General features: G+C 39.9%; 2 protein-coding genes across 8 annotated transcripts in view; one reads left to right on the forward strand and one right to left on the reverse strand.

The window, feature by feature from the left end:
* Positions 1-4,607, reverse strand: part of LOC111664349 (1-phosphatidylinositol 4,5-bisphosphate phosphodiesterase delta-3-A-like) — a 33,231-nt gene extending 28,624 nt beyond the window's left edge. The window contains exon 1 of the mRNA XM_023418892.2: positions 4,287-4,607. Coding sequence (XP_023274660.1) covers positions 4,287-4,377 — 91 coding nt within the window. The 5' untranslated portion in view covers positions 4,378-4,607. The remainder of the gene's footprint in view (positions 1-4,286) is intronic.
* A 3,713-nt stretch (positions 4,608-8,320) lies between these two features.
* On the forward strand, positions 8,321-19,441 carry acbd4 (acyl-CoA binding domain containing 4). Of its 7 annotated transcripts, none has more exons than XM_087177262.1 (11): positions 8,321-8,545; positions 9,777-9,911; positions 10,346-10,466; positions 10,793-10,877; positions 11,274-11,394; positions 13,722-13,907; positions 15,809-15,915; positions 16,101-16,275; positions 16,400-16,614; positions 17,640-17,699; positions 18,711-19,441. In XM_087177262.1, exons 2-11 carry the CDS (start codon positions 9,821-9,823, stop codon positions 18,837-18,839), a joined length of 1,290 nt encoding a protein of 429 aa, XP_087033388.1. In that variant the 5' UTR covers positions 8,321-8,545; positions 9,777-9,820; the 3' UTR covers positions 18,840-19,441. The 7 variants fall into 7 exon arrangements, with proteins under 7 accessions (XP_087033388.1, XP_087033386.1, XP_087033391.1 ...); XM_087177260.1 differs by having other exon boundaries at positions 8,322-8,561; XM_087177265.1 differs by having other exon boundaries at positions 8,323-8,561; positions 15,818-15,915.
* The last annotated feature ends 3,670 nt before the right edge of the window (positions 19,442-23,111 follow it).

Genomic DNA, 23,111 nt, shown 5'->3' on the forward strand with positions numbered 1-23,111 from the left:
ATATAACCATGCATGCATATCGGGGAAAAGAGTAAGTTATGAATTGTATTTCCAGCAAAATTATTATTTCCTCTGTGCAAAGGAATCTTTTCCATTTAAGCTCTCCTACACTGATACTGCTGAGACCTAAGCTGAGTAAGCAAGAGTCAGCAGCTGAAACAGAAGTCTCACTGTGGTTTGGGAAGGGCTTGGTCACTACACTCACAACTTACAAAGGCGTCTTAATACTGGAAAGACACACACACACACACACACACACACACACACACACACACACACACACACACACGTGAGCTACTGTAAATGAGGACAGCAACCTTTTGCAGCAGTGGGAGGAATTCATTTGGTGTGTGGTTTTATGTGTGTGAGGGGGAAGAGAACTAGACTCAGACAGTGTGGCTTAGAAACAGATTGACCTCTTTAAAGTGACTGACCTGAAAACAACAGGTAACACAACCATACAACAGTCTTCCTCAACTGTTGTGATGAAACCATGTGGTTTGATTAATGAACAGCATGTGCATGTGACCAGCAACAACTGCTATACTGCATGTCTATATTGTGCGGCCAAACATACACAAAACACACACATAAAAGCAATTATGCTGCACTAATACACACAATAGCCAAGTGCATATCATTTCTGATGTGTATCCAACTGGACCTTAAGTTAGTTGGTTACACCACATGAATTTAGTTTTACGTAGGGAATTTAATTATTACTAAATATTTACATATTTTAGCTGATTAAACAAACTAACAAAACTAATATTAGCTCAAGGGTATAGATTTGATTTTTAAATATTTATATCTATATAGAAAATATGTTGGTGTTAAGCTTACTTAAGCACAATAACTACATACACAATATATACTTAGTAAACTCCCGCCAACAGAGTGTTCCAACAGAGTGGAACAATCTTTCATCATGTTTTCTGCCTAGGTCATTTCAGCTTGAGTGTGATGGAAGTGTACTTGTCCAAGACCCAAATCAGGTCCTGCTAATATGCTGAACAGTGATGCAATCAGTGATGAGCATATTAAACAACAGGTGCAGGTTGTTTAATATGCTCATCACTGATTGCAATTGAGTTTTTGTGCCTCAAACACACAGTGACACAGATGCTTAAGAAAAAAAATCCCTTCTTACCTCTCCAAACCTTTGAAAAAGATTGTTGTGGCAGACCTCAAATGATTAACATTAACATCATTCTCTTTCTCTACACAAGTAAATATTGGCTTTATTTAGTAGAAAACCTGATAATAACTATAGAATTAAGATATTACATTTTTCACAGTGGGGAAATCCTCTTTTCTGTCACTTTTATTACAGGGGTCAGCAGTAAGGATCATTTGGACCCTGTGAGCATTCAGTGTCTGGCTCCAGGACTGTCATAATAAGAATAATAAATGTGGTAAAGATTGCGGAATGATCATGACCTTTGATTGTACTGGAATAACAGCACTATGATGCCACATATACACGCACGCACGCACGCACACACACACACACAAACACACACACACACACACACACACACTGCTCTGACAGACAATTAGTGCTCTGTCAAAGCCTTAATTAAACTGGCTAACTCTTCAATTACATCCTCAGTAAATCCATTGGCCAGGAGCATCGTATCCATGGGTTTTGTGAGTGTTGCGACACCCACACTTTCACAGAAACATAATTCCGTCCCCCTCACTTATTAAAAAGGTAGTAGTCTCGCATTGCCAGACATATCTCTCCTTAATGCAAGCTAATAGCTGACATTATTTTAGAACAGGTCTGTCTGAATGCCAAGTCTGAATGCCTACTAACACTGTCAGCCACTGTTAGTAACAAACTAACAAACAACATACAAATAACTACGCTTATCATTCTGATAAATACACACTGATTTTGGTGCACAACAAACTCCTCACTCCTCAACAAAATCTTGAGTCTGTGGCTCAAGCTGTTTGTAGGCTTATTGAGTTGATATAAAACATGTAATTTTTCATGAATCAGCTGTGCATACGTCAGGGATGAAACCCCCTGTATGAGCCAGCAGTAGATGTGGCATATAGCGCAAAAGTGCAAATGTATATTGTCTTTCTATGCGGGGAGGGGGAGGGAAATCCACTGGAAATTGAGTTTTTTGAATTTTGTTCATTTTTTTTCTTTGCAACAATCGCTGTTGCTTGTATATAAGTTTTGTCTGGCTATGGCCATGCTGAATTTAAAGCATATGTAGACCTACATTGGTTTTAAGTTTGCTTATAGGCCTATTGATTTATTTCTCATTTGCCGAATGATACCGTTATATAATTTGTAAAAATGTATTCGTTAATTAGCCTATTGCAGGCAGCCCGTTTTATGTAGTGCTGATGGACAGCTTCTTGAAAACGCTGTAATACTGAAAGTGTTGCAACATGTTTCAGATGCTGTGTTAGTGAATGTGGAGCTTCCGATATGTTTCCCCTGCTTTCCACAGCATGTTTGCCCATTATGTTTATAATAAAAAGAGCTCTAAGAACCCATTATTTGGCCTCATATTGTTATGGGGTCAGATGCGTGCCACCAACATTTTTGATATTTTCAAGTGGGCCATGATAGGGAAAAGGTTGGGAACCCCTGATATATACCAAGGGAAAATAACATAGACCAGTCTGTTGATGTGAACTACTTTGTATGCCCATCACCACCCCCATCCCCAGGGTTGCTCTGTAGGCACATGGGCTACAGAGTTAGGTAACATTTCATATAATATAACGATATAAACGATACTAAAGGTTCACAGATTTGAAGGCTTGGTGAAACATATGCCTACAGCTTAGCCATCTCAACAGAACTGAAAAGACATGGTTCATTTCTGTGCTTATTTAAACTAAAATATTAAAATCATCATGTGGATTATTACATTCAGCTCAGTTTTAGTTTATGTAATGTCAGCTTGTTACTAGTGTCATTGCTATTCTTGTTAAAATTGTAGCTATAGCTTCAAGCTAAAATAAGATATGACATAACTATAAGAGGGCTTTCTCTGCCATATTTTCATGAAACTGAAATGGGACGTATGCCACCTTTGAGCCCAACATCGCACCAGTAGCTTTCTGACAGTTTGTAAAAGCTTAATAAAGTAGTAAAAACTATTATTCTCTATACAATTCTGTAAAAATCTGTAAACAGGCAAACTTTTTCACCTCAAATCTACAACACAATAAAATGTGCAAATAGTGTAGGGGTCTGAATACTTTCTGAAGCTGCTGTCAAACTGAACTTATTGAATGCAGAGGAAATATACATATTTGGTGGATCTGTGAAATACTGTACATAGTTGATTGAGAGAACAGCAGCAATGATGACAATGTTCCAGCTGAACTGTGCGCTAACATACAGACCTGATTTTACTGGCCAAACCCCAAAAACAGTCATGAGGAGGAAAGCAGTGAAAACACAGGCTAGCACTATATGTGGAGAGTACATGTCCATGTCCACTTCAGAGCGGAGCTACATTGTGCTGTCTGTGGTGGATTGCAAGAGATATACCGATACTTTTATCATCATACCTGACAAACATGAGCTACAGAATGAATCAAAGTCTGTATCAGTGATTCTGAAATATTTGATGGCATTGATGCTCATGAGTCTGCGGGTTTTTCTTTTTAGTCAGCCACTGTAGCATTAGTTGCCCCTGTATGGCAGAGGTCGTGCTGATCAATGAAATCAGGCAGGATCTTAGGTCATGAGGGCATACAGAATAAACAATGGTATACTGACCTCCAGTCAGTGAACACTTTAGTTCAGGTAAGCATTAGATCTAATTTTCCAAATTTAAATACTCTATCTTCATTAATGCTAACTATTACACTTGATTCATTGACAGAGAGTTCATTTTGAACAATGATTATTATGGTATTGTTTGTTAAAGTCTTGTTGTCTTGATGTCAGCTTGGGCTCTGAGAAAATTGTAATGGACATTTTTTATAAGCTTAAGAGATTTTATAGGAAGATATTCATTGCTAAAGAAAATCATCAGTTTAATTTTATATATTTTTACTTTGAAAATAGTTGCTATGGTATGTTTGGCACAAATTTGAAGGATAAATCAAAATTAAATTTAAATAAATTATCATTAGTATAGCTATATCTGATCATAACATCATAACAAAATCACATTTATTCTAGAATATTTGATAAGATATGATCAAACTCTATATTAAAAAGCTAAATGTAGCCTATTCTGCATCAAGTCTTTGATCATTCAGTACATTCAGATTATGGGGGCTGTAACACAGACACTCACCAAGATTCCTCAGAGGATCGATGGCCTTTAACTTGGACGTCCCAGCTCCGTTCTTCACCGCCGGGGCTGCTTTCTTTCTGTTGCCCAACATAATGTAAAGAAGCTGCGCTTAATTTCGCTCTGCCTTCCTCTCTTCCTTTTGCCTTCCTTGTCCCGGATCCTATGTTCTTTCTCTGGCAGGAGATCGGCAGTCTACTGTATGGAGATCCTAAAGGAGAAGAACGTGCAATTCTCCGTAGCCACGGCGCTACTCATGCTTTTATCCTGGAGGAAAATAACATGAATTGGGCCAAACCTTCTCCCTGCTGATGTCACTGAGATTGGATTTAAACACAAAGCTATATGGTCAAGACAACAGATACAGACTTCCTGGGTTGACTTTCAACATAAAAGTCGGTCAAAGTCGCTTCACGTTAGGAGGCTAGTAGCTGGGTGACTCAGGGTACTCTAATCTTATCATAACTGGACAAAACTTTGTTCACATAAGGTCTGTTTAGCAGTGATTAAAATAGTAGTCAGATAATTTATTTCAGTAAAAGAGTATAGTAGTATAGAACAGTATAGAAATACTGTAAGAAATCCTGCATTCAAATTTTTACTTTGATAAAAATATGTAATCTTTATGCAGAATAATCTATTTCAGAATAATGTATATTAAATAATTGAATTATAATGTTGCAGCTGGTAAAGGGGGTTAATGGGTAGTTTGTTAATCAATAAAATCCTACAATAAAAAACTATAATAATATATCACAATTTATTTGTTGCTTGTATTCTGTGTGATTATATTGAACCTGATCATTTCAAAAGAAAGATTTAAAGTTATTAGATAAATGTATTGGGGTGAAAAAATACAATATTTTCCTCTGATTAGAAGTGAAGTAGAGGTATGAAGGAGCATAGAAATAAACTCATAAAACTCAGAGATGATATGATGGGCTCATTGCCCACAATAAAATATATATTGATTACTAAGAAAGAAAATCCCTTGAATAGAATATGATTTTATCAAATCCTGGTCTGTAGCATGTTTTACTGGGACGATCCTTTTGTTTTTGTCAAGGTTCACCAAAATAACATCTAGCACTGTGGGCCTCTGAATCGTGCCATTATGAGATGTGGCTGAAATATTTTTTCTTCATCTTTGCTCTCTGTATTAAACTTCTACACACTAGCCTACAAAATCAGGCTTTGTCAATCTTTTGTTAATTAAAATACATCTATTTATCAAATATAATGAAACACATATAGACTAAATTAAACATTTCCATACTTTTTACACTTTGTTGCCACAGCTCTTGTATAATCTCTTCTGGGCTCAAAATTGAAGCACTCAAATCTTAATTTACTAAATTACAATTACTACGCTTTTGTTTTGAAGGCAAACTCTCAGCACTTCCGGGATTTGTGTGTAATCTTTGCAGTTTAACAACAGACAGATTTTAAAAGGATTATAGACTAGGAGGGCGCTCATCTGTCCGATGTTTAAACAGTCCTTCTCGTCTCGGCCTATGAAGCCCTCATTTGAACCGACTCACAGTACTGGACTGAGAAAATGAAAATAGTTTATCCTGTAATGCTGTCCACTGTAATTAGGGCAATGGTGCCGCTTATTGATTTATGCACAAATGGGCCTAACGTCCCTTGTCGGCTGTAATGAATTGATTGCCCCAGTTGATCTGAATTATTCCCAGCTTCTGTGCTCTGAGCTATTTCTTAAATTGCACCTGGGAGAACGTGTAGATTAGATTTTAAACAGCATTTACAACAATAGAAATCACAGGACAGAAATAGGCCTACAGATTTTAAGGATACTGACTTGTAAGGGGTCACTGGGTCTGGATGGCCGCTATATACAAAGAATTTCACTTCATTAGCCTATAATTGTGCCTTGCTTTTTGTGTCATTTAACAATTATATCCTTGCTGATTTCAATTTGTTTTTTTTGGTTTTTTATATAGGATTTTGCCTATTTACTGTAGGATATAGCCTATGAGTCAAAGGTTTTATAGAAATTTTTCAGCAGATGAAGTCCAGTGAATAAAAAAATTATTTCATAAAACTGGCCTTTTGCAGTGATATAGTAACTGGTTACCTTGTAGCTTATCTGCAGTAGTGAAAGTGAATTAATCATTAAAAGTTAATGCAAACAGGTGCCCACACTTTTGTTGATGATCTACAGACCCTCTCTGTACACAGGCAATGTTGGAGCAAACTGTATTACTACACCCTCTGATCCATTGTTAAGACAATACTGTGCTGCAGCAACTAGTAGCCCACTGTATATTGCTGTCAGAATGGTGAGAAACAGTAAATAACAAAGGAAGACAGACTAGTTGGTCAGTGATTCATCCTACAGATGCTACAAGATAATGAGTCACAACATAAGAAGAAAATAATTTATGGAGGCTTCACATGATGGAAGACCAGCACAGTCTCCAGACTTAAACCCCATGGACCTGGTTTGGGATGAATTGGAAAGAAGTTGAAAGCAAAGCAACCTGTAACAGTGTGTTGGGATCAACTTTCTGAACAATATTTGATTTTCAGCTGCTTGATGAGTTAAAAATGTACAACAAATTTAGTTAAACAAAAAGATTCTATGATTTTTTTTTTTTTAAATTGTTATAGATGGCAGAAGGAAGTGACGGAACAGGAAGCAAATTAGGAGAGATGGAAGTAGGTGGCAGGAGTTTTGAACAATGGGATATCGCTAGGAAAAATAAACACAAAAAAGAAATGTACGGATAAATCAGATGATAGTGATTGCAATAGGGGAGCAACTAAAATGGAAAAGGTGAGAGAGGAGTATAACGTAATTTTCAAATTTGCACGAGATGGGCCTCTTTCAGCATCTTAATCCGATTCAGCTAACTAAATCCTTGAACAAGGAATTTCGGGAGGTAAGGAGTGTTAAAATATTGAGAAATTAATCATTGTTGGTTATGTGTAGGGATGGAGGACAGCAAGGATGAGCATACACATTAAACAAAATAAGTGATAAAAAAAGGTGGTTTGTTCTTTTGCTACTGACAAGAAATTAGTCAGACGAGTCATCACAAGGATTCCAGTTCACATTTGGGTGGATGCTGTGAAAGAAAACATAACAAAAACAAAAGTGGTTGAGGTAAAACGTAATTTAAAACATCACAAGTATCAGCAATGCAGTTAGAAGTGGGAGAAATGCCTTTAAGGATCAGAGGAGTGAAGTTAAAGCTGGCATATTGGGTTAATCTCCAGTGACAATGTGACAAACATTCTACTAAAAATGTTTTAAAAGACTGCTGGGAACACAAAGAGACCGATTTCATCAGTTTTGGATGGATATGTAATGTGAAGGCAGAAAGCCTAGGGTTACTCAATATACGGAAAAAGCTGGAAAATAAGTCAGAGCAACTCCCTGTATGGTACACTGTCCAGAAATATTTCACTAACCATTACTCAGATTCTGTATTTATATTCACAGATGGAGATGGAAACGAAGAAGTAGATATTCTGACAAAGCAAACTCACAAAATTAAACAAGTAGACATTCAAGTCATATTCACTAAAGCCAAAGCTAAAACATTCCTTAGGACACATACACAATCAGTATGGCAAGAACATTGGAATGACAGTAGAAATGGAAGGCATTTTCATGATATACAGGGACATGTTGGTACTGGGAGGGAGGCGAGCAGGAGAAGAAGGAAAGAAAACATCATCACTCACTTAAGAATAGGTCACACAGGACTCAACTATACACTATATAAAATAGGCAAGCACCCAACTGGTAAATGTATTCATTGTAACCAATCAGAAACAGTTGAACATGTACTACTTCATTGTCAGGGCTCTTGGGGAACTCTGCATGCAACTACATGGTGACATTATTACATTTATAAATGAAACTGGTTTAGCCGAAAGAATATCGTTTTTTTTTTTTAAATAGTTTTTTTTCGCCTGATCCACACTCCAGTCCAGTCGGTGGCGGTAATGCACCTATAAGCTGGTTAGCCAACCGCCATTAAACACAGAAGAAGAAGAAGAAGAAGAAGAAGAAGAAGAAGAAGAAGAAGAAAAAGAAGAAAAAGAAGAAGAAGAAGAAGAAGGAGGGGAAAAAAAAAAGAAGAGATAATATTTCCTCACTCAACTGGCATGTAGTTTAAACAAAACCAAAAACCAAAACAGGATAGACAGCAGCTCACTGTCTGTGGAGGGCAGCGTGACGCTGTGTAGTTCAGAGCCTCAGGAGAAGAATGAGAAGCCGGAGGGGATAGGTTAGTCCTAGTCCAGGTAGGTCCGTGAGCAGTTTCGCAGGTAAACTTTACAATCCAGAAATACCCGGAACCACAGTAGCTACCCAAGTCGTACTTTGGTAATTGTGTGCTCTTTACATGTTGCTGCTGATGGCAGGTGGCAAGACACAGTCACTGATGTAGAACAAGTTAGCACGCTAGTTAGCTGGCTCAGTTAGCTCCCATATATCTCGCACTTCGCAATCTTGTTTATTTGTCTCATCAAACCGAACATGACGTTTCTCGGTATAGCTATGTAGCAGTATATAGTGTATGTTTCTACTTAAGCCGCTGTCAGAGCTTGGATTCGATGTAAAGGACCAGTAAACCAGTTAGCATTGGAAACGGCACTGCAGAAGGTTAGGGCCTGTGTGCTGTGGACAAACCTGGATTCCAACAATCCTCCTTTCTGAGAACACAGAGTGGTTCGGCGGTGTGAGCACTACATTACTCTGCCAATAAATATAGCCCTCCATTGTACTACAATGTTTTCTACAAATTTTTCTGACACTCATTATCAGAGCAAACACTTAAATCGCGGAGTGAAAGCCGTCTTTACAAATGAAATAGAAAAAGAAAAGGTTGTGACTTCAGATGGAATTCACTTCCATGAAATCCAGTGTCCCTTAGAGTACAGAAAGATCAGTCATAAAATCACCCAGCTGTAAGTCTGCTTTAAACAGGCCAACCTCAAAAACTATAATTAGGTATCAATAATAACTTAATAAATGTCTGAGAAAAGTGGGGTCATCAAGAGGACTAGTGACACCCTGATGGATCTACAGTAACTGCCGCCAAAGGTGCCTCTGCTAAACCTTTACCTTAAAGGGGTGAATACTTTAGCAATAAGTTATTTATGGTTTCATATTTTTAATAAGTCTGTAACAATTTATAGAAATTAGTTGTCACTTAAACATTAAAGGCAAACTCTCAACTGATGCTTGGTGCAAAGAGTAATTTACATTAAGACCTCAAGTCGTAGGTCATTTGACCTGGACAAATGAGAATATACACAGGCTTACCTCAAGTCGTGTTTTTGAAATTTCCTGAGATATATGTGCCTGTCACAATTCTGACAAAGCAGCTTCACATAAATTCAGTTAATGTGTTCAGTGTTGTATGTGAGATAGATTATAATGCTTTTCAGATAATGTTAGTTTTTGGTTCCACTCTCCTAACTCTTTGATACATCTGTTTTTGTGTGATCTTTCAGCTCCGTCCGTATCCATCCTGGTAGATTTAACAAGTCAAAGTGTCATGCCAGTCCCAGCAATGGCAGAGCCCGTGGTTGATCACCAAAAACGGTTTCAGGCTGCTGTGGATCTCATCCATAACCTCCCCAAAAATGGTACATAACTTTTTACAACCCTGGCATTTTGGCACACATCGTGTGACAGAAAGTAGCTGGTTAGGCTGGTTATAGTGCAGAGAAGGTTCATGAAACTATCTTTATTATTAAAGGATTGAACTGTGTAACTCAGCACAAGGCCTTAACAGCTATGTACTGTCACCTGGATAACTTGTCAAAAGGGAGGATTTTGAATACAGTGTCAACTCTTAATACTATTACATAGACTGAAGATTGCCTCCTTGTGACTCATTCAGCATTTTATTAAATCCAAAACAAGAACACTCAAATTTCGGAGCTCAAGTTTCCTCTGTCCTAAAGATAAAGTGGATTGCTGTTTTTTTCTGATCTGAAATCCTTTATAGTTTGCCCTGCCCAGTTCAATGGAGAAATAGGCAAACAGCTAAACTTGAAAAATGTCTGTTATCTTACAGGCTCCTATCGGCCGTCCTATGAAGTGATGCTACGTTTCTACAGTCTGTACAAGCAGGCGGTGTGTGGACCCTGTACAGTGCCCCGACCCGGCTTCTGGGACCCAGTGGGTCGCTACAAATGGTATGTATGAGTGTGTGCTTGTATATCACTCTATTAATAGAGTTGGGTTACTTCTTGGTTGCAGACACTCTAGCTATTCGGTTGCTCTGATAAGTGGTTTTCTTACATGTACAACAGTACTGTCCATCATATTTTCATTCAGAAATCAAAACTCGCTGCAGTCCATCTCTAAATGTTTTAAAGTATTTTAATCACGTCATCGTGTGTGTGTGTGTGTTTGTTTGTGTTTGTGTGTTTGTGTGTTTGTGTGTTTGTGTGTGTGTGTGTGTGTGTGTGTGTGTGTGTGTGTGTGTGTGTGTGTGTGTGTGTGTGTATGTATGTGTTAGGGATGCCTGGAGCCGCCTGGGAGAGATGAGCAGTGAGAGTGCCATGGCAGTGTATGTGGAAGAGATGAAGAAAGTAGCTCAGGAGGTACATGACAGATTTATTTCAATCCAGCACTGCATGTAGTATTTCTTGCTACATCAAGACTACATCTGCAGACTGCAGCTAGTCAGTCAGTAGGTTTACAAATAAATTAATGAAGAAATAATTTTGAAGTGAAGGCTTCTTACACATTGGCACATAAAGCCCACATTTGGCCATTGGGCACTGTTTATACATTAACACTAATTTGTTTAGTTCAGGTTCTTGTTGGTTTCGTTGTTCTCTGATCAAATCAGTTCACAGTTACATTGTGAATGGGGCATGTGGGGCATTAAACAAAACAAGATAAATGTCTCTCAGCAGCATGAAGCCTGGTCAAATGAACACAGGGACTTGTATTGCAGTTAGCAGTGATCAATAAAGGATTCCACTGATCTGCAGGTCATCGCCACTATGCCCATGAATGAGAAGACGGCCTCGCTCTTCCACCACTTCGAGCCTCTCTACCTGGTGATTGATGATATGCCGCGGCCTCCAGGGTCACTTCTCACACTTAGCGAAGGTTAGTGACCCTGAGGGTCAGCCTCTAACCAGCAGTAATAGAGCAGCTGGAGGGCACACTGATGTCTGTGCACTCCACCTCTGGTGAAACATAGCAGGGTCATTGTCTGACCATTTCTGTAACTTTCAGAAACAGAAAATCTAACATTCACACCCTCTTCTCACCGTCATTGGCCAGCTGTGTAGAGATGTGAAAGGAGCCATGGATTGAGCGCCTCCCTATAGCTGTCTTTTTTATTTGTAAAACAACTATTTCTGTCACTTTTCATGAGAATTAATCATGTGCGACATGTGAATCTTTCCCAGTTTAATTGAAAATGTATGCTGTGTCCTTCAAACTGCAAACAATTTTGATTTCCAAAGTGATTCTGAAGGACCGTAAACCAGCCCTCAGAGCGAAATCAAGTCTAAAAGGTTTTTTGAAATACTCCAACAAGTACATACTTTTTGTGAAAACTGGTACTTGTTTTGCATGAAACTAAATTTATAGATAATGTTTTAAGCAGCTATCATTAATATTTTACAATGAATGAAATGACGATGTGAAAACTGTGAAAGATGTCTGAGGTAGTGATGAACCTACCGAAAATTATGAGCTGAACCTGCAGCTCCTCTCGGCTCTATGTAGCTTTATAGTGACTTTCAGCTCATTTTTTATCTGGCTATTTCACTGCTCTCATAGTATCGTGTTCAACCACAACAGGAAGCTGTTTTCAGAGAAACAGCTGTAAAAAAAACTACTGTCCACTACCTACTGAGCAGCAAACAGCAGACAGACATAGTCAGAGAGCAGCTGGTGAACATGGTGGAGCATTTAGCAGCTAAAGAGACAGATATTTCCCTCAGGAGTTGGAGACCAAAACAGCTAACAGAGCTAAAAGAGAGGGAATGTTGGACATAAACACCACTACACCTGAGTGACCATGTAGCTGCATAACCGCTGAATGTGGAAAAAGGATACTATTTACTAATGTTAACAATGTTAGCTGTATCAATTTCATACAGTGATAATACATGTCCTTTCCTGTTTTGTTTTCACCTTGTTCCACTGCCTCCAAGCGGCCAAAAATCTCTTTAATGCAGCTTTAAAAATAGTGGTACAAACTATGATGGTGAGACAATACAATGCAGCTTTAAAATTGTGTGACATATCTATGTTTCAAGTTTGAGCAGTTCAAGCAGGGTTTCATTTTTACTAGCCTTTAGTGATTATACATTCACCGGTCACTTTATTAGGTACACCTGTTCAACTGCTCATTAACGCAAATATCTAATAGTCCAATCACATGGCAGCAACTCAATGCATTTAGGCATCTAGAAATGGTCAAGACGATCTGCTGAAGTTCAAACCGAGCATCAGAATGGGGAAGAATGATGATTTAAGTGACTTTTAACGTGGCATGCTTTGTTGATGCCAGAGGTCAGAGGAGAATGGCCAGACTGGTTTGAGCTGATAGAAAGGCAACATTAACTCAAATAACCACTCGTTACAACTGAGGAATTTTGAACACACAACATGTCGAACCTTGAAGCAGATGGGCTACAGCAGCAGAAGACCACACTGGGTGCCACTCCTGTCAGCTAAGAACAGGAAACCGAGGCTACAATTCACTCGGACTCACCAAAATTGGACAACAAAAGATTGGAAAAACATTCAAAAAAATGCAAAACTTTGCGTAAACAACATGAAAGCATGGATCCATCCTGCCTTGTATCAACGGTTCATGCTGGTGGTGGTGGTGTAATGGTGTGGGAGATATTTTCTTGGCATACATTGGGCCCTTTAGTACCAGTTGAGCATCGTTTAAATGCCACAGCCTACCTGAGGATTGTTGCTGACCATGTCCATTCCTTCATGACCAAAGTGTACCCATCTTATGATGGCTATATTCCAGCAGGATAACACGCCATGTCACAAAGCTCAAATCATCTTAAACTTTCTTAAACATGGCAATGAGTTCACTGTACTCAATTTGCCTCCACAGTCACCAGACCTCAATCCATAGAGCACCTTTGGGATGTGTTGGAATGGGAAATTCAGATCATGGATGTGCAGCTGACAAATTTGCAGAAATTAAGTGATGCTATCATGTCAATATGGACCAAAACCTCTGAGGAATGTTTCCCACACTTTGTTGTATCTATGCCACGAAGAATTAAGGCAGTTCTGAAGGCAAAAGGGGGTCCAACCTGGTACTAGCAAGGTGTACCTAATAAAGTTGTGTGTGTGTGTGTGGTGTGTGTGTGTGTGTGTGTGTGTGTGTGTGTGTGTGTGTGTGTGTGTGTGTGTGTGTGTGTGTCTTGTATATATATACACACATATGGAAGAGTGTTTTTTTGTTACTGTAGGTCTTAAGGGGAGTGGGCATGCCGGCAGGCCAAGCGAAAATGTGAGGAAGTGTGAGGATGAGGAGCAGGAAGTGCCTAAAGAAGATTCCTCACTTCCAGAGGATGCAGACCAGGAGTTCAGTCTAGCTGAGGTTATAGACCTCACTGCCAACACCATCTCTAATGGTATGTACTGAGTGTTGCTCCTGTTCAGACCTCTCCTCTGGTATAAGACAATGTCAGCTCTTAGCTATAGAATTTTTAAAATGCACTTTTTCTCTGGAAACCATTTGCACCCACATGAATGTTTTCACAAGTGTGGAGGCAAGGCAAGTTTATTTAAATAGCATTATATAGCACCATTCAGTGAAGAGTTCTGTTTTAGGTGGAGCAGGGAGAAGCAGGCTGTATGAACCACAACATTGTTTTATAGCCTACAATTCTTACAGTGATTCAAAAATAATTGAGATGTAATAATGGAGATGTTTTCTACATATATGTACATCTACATATATTGAGCTATATACAGTGGGTACAGAAAGTCTTCAGACCCCTTTTAAAATTTTCACTCTGATTCATTGCAGCCATTTGCTAAAATCAAAAAAGTTCATTTTATTTCTTATTAATGTACACCCAGCACCCCATCTTGACAGAAAATGTTTGCAAATTTATTAAAAAAGAAAAACTGAAATATCACATGGTCATAAGTATTTAGACCCTTTGCTGTGACACTCATATTTAACTCACATGCTGTCCATTTCTTCTGATCCTCCCCTTGAGATGGTTCTACTCCTTCATTGGAGTCCAGCTGTGTTTAATTAAACTGATTGGACTTGATTAGGAAAGGCACACACCTACCTATATAAGACCTTACAGCTCACAGTACATGTCAGAGCAAATGAGAATCATGAGGTCGAAGGAACTGCCCAAGGAGCTCAGAGACAGAATTGTGGCAAGGCACCGATCTGGCCAAGGTTACAAAAGAATTTCTGCAGCACTCAAGGTTCCTAAGAGCACAGTGACCTCCATAATCCTTAAATGGAAGAAGTTTGGGACGACCAGAACTCTTCCTAGACCTGGCCGTCCAGCCAAACTGAGCAATTGTGGGAGAAGAGCCTTGGTGAGAGAAGTAAAGAAGAACCCAAAGATCACTGTGGCTGAGCTCCAGAGATGCAGTAGGGAGATGGGAGACAAAAGTCAACTATCACTGCAGCCCTCCACCAGTCGGGGCTTTATGGCAGAGTGGCCCGACGGAAGCCTCTCCTCAGTGCAAGACATATGAAAGCCTGCATAGAGTTTGCCAAAAAACACATGAAGGACTCCCAGACTATGAAAAATAAGATTCTCTGGTCTGATGAGACTAAGATTGAACTTTTTGGCTTTAATTCTAAGCAGTATGTGTGGAGAAAACCAGGCACTGCTCATTACCTGCCCAATACAATAACCTCAAAAACCTCTTCCAGAGTGCTCAGGACCTCAGACCGGGCCAAAGGTTCACCTTCCAACAAGACAATGACCCTAAGCACACGGCTAAAATAACAAAGGAGTGGCTTCAGAACAACTCTGTGACCATTCTTGACTGGCCCATCCAGAGCCCTGACCTAAACCCAATTGAGCATCTCTGGAGAGACCTGAAAATGGCTGTCCGCCAACGTTCACCATCCAACCTGACGGAACTGGAGAGGATCTGCAAGGAAGAATGGCAGAGGATCCCCAAATCCAGGTGTGAAAAACTTGTTGCATCATTCCCAAGAAGACTCATGGCTGTACTAGCTCAAAAGGGTGCTCCTACTCAATACTGAGCAAAGGGTCTGAATACTTATGACCATGTGATATTTCAGTTTTTCTTTTTTAATAAATTTGCAAAAATTTGTACATTTGTTTTTTTTTCTGTCAAGATGGGGTGCTGAGTGTACATTAATGAGAAATAAAATGAACTTTTTTGATTTTAGCAAATGGCTGCAATGAAACATAGAGTGAAAAATTTAAAGGGGTCTGAATACTTTCCGTACCCACTGTATCTAACCAATGCACATATAAATAGACATAAAACCTGTTTTTCTCACATATCCAAAATGCTTGTTGAGCTGCTGCAGACTCTGGAGTGTCCGAGTGTTTGGTGTTAACCAGTGACTCAGAGAGTGAGATCTTCTGTGATTCTGTGGATTCAGTGGAGCAACTCGGTAACATCAAGGTACAACTCCCTCACATCCTCGAAAAGGTGGATGTAGCACTGGTCACACTGGCAACATACAAAGCAAGTTAACTCTATTGCAGGACACCAGGCACTATTCCAGTGAGCTGAAATATGAAAAGTGTAAATGGAGAGTTGAAGTATATGCAAATAAGGCTATTTCAACCAATGATTTCTGTTGACAGATTCCGGTAGTCAAGTCCAACAGTTTTCAGAATGGCCACGTGTACTCGGAGTCATCTCCCTGTCTGGAGGCCCGACAGGTAGGAGCAGGTCAAGGTGGAGAGGGAGCAGACGACAAGAAGGGTCAGGGTCCCATCAGCAGGAGGCGAGAGGGTTACTACCACAACTGGATAGAACGTAAGCCACTATAACCAATACTTCAAACACAACTTCAAGTACAATTTTCAGCAGTGCCTTCACTTTTTACATCTGCTGTTTGTAGTGATTGTCTCATAAATCAGGACTATATTGTGGTCCATAGGCGGTGTTCCTCAGGGCAGTCCGAGGTGGGGGGCCCCAGGTGGCGGTGGTGGGGGAGCAGGACGAGGAGGAGGGGATGGTTCAGAAGGTGGGGCAGAGAGGCTCCATGACACTCAGTTACAGCAACAGATCATCGTAGCCCTACAGAGGCTCAGAGAGGACATGAGGAGTGTGATGGACAGGCTGGAGGTGGTGGAGAGGCTCGCTGCCACACATGTAAGCTTGAATATGATGATCATTCTGTGCTGACAGACCAAAATTGTTGTTTACCTGCCTTATGTTGTCATAGAAATTAAAGAAAAGCTCAGCTCACCTGAATACACAAATGCATTTTGTCTGTAGATTTTAAATGTCAAAAGCTAGCAAAACTGTTAAAAGAAAATGCTAATGTTGGTACATAACTACATAACTGAACCTGAACTGAATTGGCTAAGTAATTGTTACAACACTGGATTGCTAAGTGACATTATAAGATACACTCCAGTATTTTTGTAGTCAGTGAAATAAAATAGCGTAGTTGGATATTGAGGCTGAAATTCAGTGTCAATTTATTTTTTAGTGTTGATGTAATTGATGTAGGAGTAGAGGAGTGCAGGAGTGAAGTGAAAAGTGGGATTACAAATGTCAGAAATGCAAGATGATTGTCAGAAGTAGGTCAGCATTATTCTGCATGTTATTCTGTATGTGACCCAAAGCAACAATATGTTAGGTCATCTCTCAACACTTTCTGACCTCCCCCCTGTCCGTCTCGCTCAGCTCCAAACACACTGGTCCCTACTGAGGATGTTAATCTTTAAACATAACATAGTTTCATTTTCATAAAGCCTCAGTAATTTCCTCAAACAGCTGCTTGCTGTAGTTGTTTACGCATTATTTCATTATTTCTGGACTATTTTCAGTGGCGCATTAATCCGCATTTGGTGCTCTGTATTTGGGGCAGCAGGATGGTGTGTGGGGGACTGAGTAAAAATAAACTACAGTATGTGTGTCCATGGTGATGATAGAACATGTCACCAGTGTATTTTTGTGTCTCACTGATTTTTAATAGTTTTTGGAAACAGTGGAGCACTGTGGCTCAGAGGAATGGGGTTCATCGGGTTGTGATACACATACTTGTTACAAGAAGACATTGGTTTGGCTCTGCAAATTAGATTTGTTGACGAGAATAACAATCTAGAACATCATGAGACTCTTGGAGCTGCAGATGTGCTCTGAGCTCATTGCTGCTTTCTGTGTGACAGGCTCAGGGTTCAGAGTGGAGACCCTGTCTGCAGTGTGCAGCCACAGCTTCACATCAACAGGTAAGAAAAAAGCAGTTTCTCCTACTCTTACTTCCAGGTTCTTTGTTTTGTTCTTTTGTTCTGCAATTGTTGGTGTTGTTAATGAATGTACTAAACCGAAGAGAATATCCTCAAAGTAAACACTGAATGTGGGTATGACAGTTAATTCTGGACCCTGAGAACAGTAGTTTTCAGCTTTTGATCAGCTAGTGATACTTGCTTAAAAGCTTTGGAAATGACTAGAGAATGAAACCTTGAATCAGTATTATTTGTCGAACTAATTTGCTGAATTTTTTTTTTGTTGTTGTTGTTGACAATGTGCTATGATTAAAAATGGCCTTTATGACCAGTTTTGAGGTCTATTTAAATTACTGATAATCTTTTTAAACATTGGAATAAAACTAAATTCTACATTCTACATGAACTACATTCATCTGTGTAAGTGTGAGTAGAAGTTAATGCTGCACCAATCAATATTTTAATATCATATATGAATCAAATAACCAAGTGTATTATGAGCTCTGTCGCGCGTAGTGACAAACTCAGAAAATTATCATCATCCCTGCAGTTTCCCTCAGGTCTATGGAGCGTTGTCTGAATGTGTTAATAACACATAAGCCAACACATTAATAATGTGATAATATGTAATTGTTTAATTTACAGCCTGTTGTTAGGCTGCCTCCAAGTTGCTAAAAACCATTGATACTGCTTTAAAGTATATGCAACATTTGTATAATTTCTGTGTTTGATTTGAAGATTTCAGACTTTGGTGCCACCAGTTGTAATATCAAAAACACATTGGCAGACAGCAATTAACCTCGCAAGGGGTTTCTGTTTTTAATGGCCACAGTAGCCAGTGCTCCGCAAAAGTTAAACACTAAATATTTAGTGAAAACCAGTTGTCAGGTGTGCGATGTTCAGTTATTTAACACTAAAGTGGTCTGTCTCTGGTTTAAATAGGGTTGTGTGAGCATTGTGACAGCTCCTGGTTATTTTTGTGATAAATAATGAACTGATTGCTTTTTCTGTCAGGAGGAGAGGTGGTGGCCTTTTGACATCTCTGGTCAGACCGTCCTTCTCTTCCTGGTGTGGCCATTTGTTGCTCAGGGTCTTGTCTACCTGTTGAGGAAAGCCCAGAGGAGAAGTCGCGTTTCTTCGTGAGGTGAGCCGTAGAAGACACTCAACCGTTCAGCCACAGTGATCTGTCAGTGCAAGAAGTTACATCTCTACTTCAGAAAGCACTGACTCTAATATGAATCATGAGAAGACATCTTCCACCCTCTTTCTGTGCATGGGAGGAGGGAGAGAACTGTTTGTTTGAAGAAAAATATGTCTGGTTTTATTGCACACCTCAGGATCCAGAAATCCTCTCACTCACCACAGCAAATGAATCTTAATTTAAACTATTCTAGTTGATTCATCTGCTGGCTTGTGTTGAGCTGCAGGAATAAGGTAGTTAACATGATACTGTCTTAATCAAACCTGGAGAAGTTCTTATACTGATCATGAGGTGCCTGAATTAAAGATTTAGGATTGAGTCAGTGTGACCTAATTTGTATTCATCTGATTCCTTTTCTTCTGGTTTTGCTATCATAAGCTCAACATCTTTAGAATATACAGAATATTAACAAAATATTACCAAAATAAAATAAGTGTCTGCTTCCAATGAGGGAAGTCAGATTTTGAATTTAACACACAGAAATTGGAGTAATGTCACTGTCTGAAATGTCTACAACAATATTAAAGTAAACTGTGAATGGGGACTCTGTGGCTACACTTGTCATTTCATTTGTAGTCTCTGAGTTCTGACTGTTGAGCTCAGGTTGTTTGTCTGTGGTTCCATTAACTTAAATCCAAGTGTTAAATTGAAATGGTGTTTCCATTGCTCTGGTTCTCCATCTTTTTCATCTTTTTCATTTGTATAGTGCCAATTCACAACATAAGTTATCTCAAGGCACTTTCCAAATAGAGATGGTCTAGACCTTCTCTTTGTAATATTATTTACAGAGACCCAACAATTCCCACCAAGAGCAAGCGCTAGGCGACAATGGCAAGGAAAAACTTCCTTTTAAGATGTAGAAACCTCGAGCAGAACCGGATTCAGGGTGGGCGGCCATCTGCCTCGACCGGTTGGGTTGGGAGAGAGAGAGAGAGAGAGATAGAGCACGAGAGAGCACAGAGGAAAATAATAGTAGTGCTTCTACTGATAAAAATAGTAATGACAGCTAATAACATGAATAATTATCATTATTAATTGTAGTAAATTTTAGCAGGTTTAGCAGCAGGATCATGGGGGTAGTAGATGGTTTGCAGTTGCAGATCCAGAGATGAAGGAGAAGGGAGACAGAGGCACACAGCCTGGGCACTCATGTGCTTGAGGGAAAAAACAAATGGTTAGAATGATGCAGTGGTCTTCAGAAATTTTACAGTGATATATGGTATGGTGTGATGGAGTAAGTCCATTTAGAACCTTATATGCCATCAAAAGCACCTTAAAGTCTGATCTGATATGGACAGGAAGCCAGTGAAGGGAGGCTAAAATCGGTGTAATATGGTAAAATTTTCTGGATTTAGTAACAATTCTAGCTGGACCATTCTGAACTATATTTAAAGACTTTTAATACAGGCAGGCCAGAAGACAAAATGTTATAATAATCAAGTCTTGATGAAACAAACGCATGAATTAACATTTCAGCATCAGTCGTAGACAGAAAAGACTGAATCTTAGCGATGTAATGTAGATGAAAAAAGGCAGACTTGGTGATATCTTTAATGTGCTGATCAAAGGAGACGGAAGAATCGAAAGTAACAGCCAGATTTTTGGCTGTACGACTATGAGAAATCACAGTTATCAAGAGTTATTGTTACTTGATCAAACTGGTGTCTATGTCGGGTCAGGCCAACGACCAGCATCTCAGTTTTTTCTGAATTTAGGAGAAAAAAATTATGAGACATCCAGTTTCAGTCTTAAAGCTACTGGGAACAATGCCAGAAGAGCTAGACTAGTAGACTCCAAAACCGCCTATAACCCTAGCAGGCTCTGTAATCACCTGCAACCTGCTAGGCACTACGTCTCTAGTGTCAAACCTGCTGTAAACACCTGTCTGTATTTCTGGACAAAACAGCAGCGCCTTTTCCGGTAGGATGAAGGCCCCAGAATGGCCAGTTATCTACAAAACTATATCCCTGCTCTCTACAGTGACGGGCCAGTCAGCGGTTCAGAGACAGAAGCCTGCTGGAAACCTCATCAGTAGTAGGCTACCCTGCATGGGTAATGGACCAGAGACAGTTAATCGATGCTGACTCATATTTCTGGCAAACTCAAACATCCTAGCCAGGCTAGATTTTGTGACCTCTGACTGCTTTATCCATATATCATTGGTGCCGACATGAATAACTACGTGGTTGTAGCGGGAGCTAGTGGTGGAGTGTGCCTGGGTACCCTGTTTCTCCCTTTGTGATGGCAGCACCCTAAGATTAGCCTTAATGCCAGAGGCTCTAGCCCCATGTAGGCAGTAAACGCAGGCTGGTGAAGCTAGTTTAACAATGCGGGTAATGGAGTCCCCTATAATTAGTGTGCATAGCTTAACCCTGTCTGCCAAGGTGGAAGAGGAAGACAGGCCAACGGGATTACCAACCGGGCTGGCTCTGCCTGTTACAAGCAGAGTGAGATGAAAATTCTCTGAGATGCTGGGATAAGGCAGATGAACATTATAATACAGCCTCAGAAGGTCAAAGCTTATTTGTGACATGTTGTGTGTTGTATAACATTTTCATGTTTAAGCCTCTTTCAGGAGGCTCTGCAGAGAAGCGTTTATTCATCACCTAAATTTGTCCACCACAGTTTCATTACAAACTGAAGATTTATTCACTGTAGAGCTGACAGAATCTGACTCTGTGTGAAGCACTGCGGCATTATAATAAAGATATGCCAAGGTGCAAGCGCAGCCGGCTTTTACAGTTGTGACCAAAATTATTGGCCCCCCAGGAATTATGGAACATTTTCCTAAAATTCTTCCCAATGTTTGCAGCATTGATAAAACTCAATATAATCAAACATTCACCAGTGCTTTTTAGTAGCTTTTGGTACATTTTGTTATATAAAAAACATTTTAGGCTTGCTTTAAATCAAATATAGAGAAAAATGGGGATGTCAAAAATATTAGCCCCCATGATGAGGAGGTCGGTAATATTTCCCCCCATGTGAATTCTTGCCTTCAAAAACACACCTAATTAACCAATCAGCTTCCAAACCACACCCGTGCAGTCAATTGGCTTCCTAACAACACCTGAACATTCAATCAGCATAAAAGGACTCCAAGGAACAGGGCACTTGAACACATTATTGAGAGGGACTACTTTTGCTCACCATGCCAATGCCAAAGGAAATCAGTCTTGAGCTCAGAAAGAAGATAGTGGAGGCTCATGATAAGGGGGAAGGCTACACTGCCATTTCCAAGCGTTTCAAAGTGCCTAGAACCACCGTACGTTGCATCATTGCCAAGTACAAGGAGACAAATTCTGTAAGAAACAAACCTGGGCGTGGTCGTAAGTGCAAGATTCCAAAAACTCTGGAGAGGAAAATTGTCAGATTTCAGCAAGAATCCCTGGACATCTGCCAAGATGATTGTTGCTGACCTGGCCTCTTCTGGAGTTGATGTTTCAAGGAGCACAGTAGTGAGGGCTCTCCATCGTGGTGGGCTTCATGGCCATCGTCCAAGAAGAACCCCTTTACTCAAAGAGCGGCACATCAAAGCCAGACTGAGGTTCGCCCGTGAATATTTGAAAGGTAAAGATGAGTTTTGGAAGTCTGATGAGACTAAACTGGAATTTTTTGGGCACATGGATGTTGCTTATGTTTGGTGAAGAAAGGGAGAAGCCTTGAACCCTAAGAACACAGTTCCCATAGTTAAACATGGTGGTGGGAGCATCATGCTGTGGCGCTGTTTTGCAGCCTCAGGCACAGGGAGCCTTGTTCGGGTGCATGGCATCATGAAAAAAGAAAATTATTTTGACATTTTGAGGGATAATATGCAGAAATCAGCTTGTAGTCTATCCTTAGGTCGTCGCTGGGTCTTCCAACAAAACAATGACCCAAAGCACACATCGAAATTGGTCCAACAATTCCTCAAGGATACCAAAACCAAGGTCCTGGAGTGGCCCGCACAGAGCCCAGACCTCAATCCTATTGAGAATCTGTGGAAGGTGCTCAAAGTCAATGTCCATGCTCGAAAACCATGCAATTTGGACCAGCTGGAACAATTTGCAATGGAAGAATGGGCCAAAATCCCTCAGGAGACCTGTGCCAAAATGGTAAAGAACTACTCTAAGAGGTTGTTGTCAGTTGTGGCTCAGAAAGGGTACACTATTGACTATTAATGGCCAGGGGGCTAATCATTTTGGATTTCTCATTTTTGCCCTTTTTTGTTTCAA

Source organism: Seriola lalandi, unplaced genomic scaffold (genome assembly GCF_002814215.2).
Source record: "Seriola lalandi dorsalis isolate HSWRI2012SDOR001 ecotype SW California unplaced genomic scaffold, Sedor1 jcf7180002054585, whole genome shotgun sequence".
NCBI classification, from domain to species: Eukaryota; Metazoa; Chordata; class Actinopteri; order Carangiformes; family Carangidae; genus Seriola; species Seriola lalandi.

Coding starts and splice junctions, on each gene's coding strand:
- acbd4 (XM_087177262.1), top strand. CDS start 9,821: ATGCCAGTCCCAGCAATGGCAGAGCCCGTGGTTGATCACCAAAAACGG. Junction 16,615..17,639: donor AGAGGCTCGCTGCCACACAT/GTAAGCTTGAAT, acceptor TCTGTGTGACAG/GCTCAGGGTTCAGAGTGGAG. Junction 17,700..18,710: donor CCACAGCTTCACATCAACAG/GTAAGAAAAAAG, acceptor TTTTTCTGTCAG/GAGGAGAGGTGGTGGCCTTT.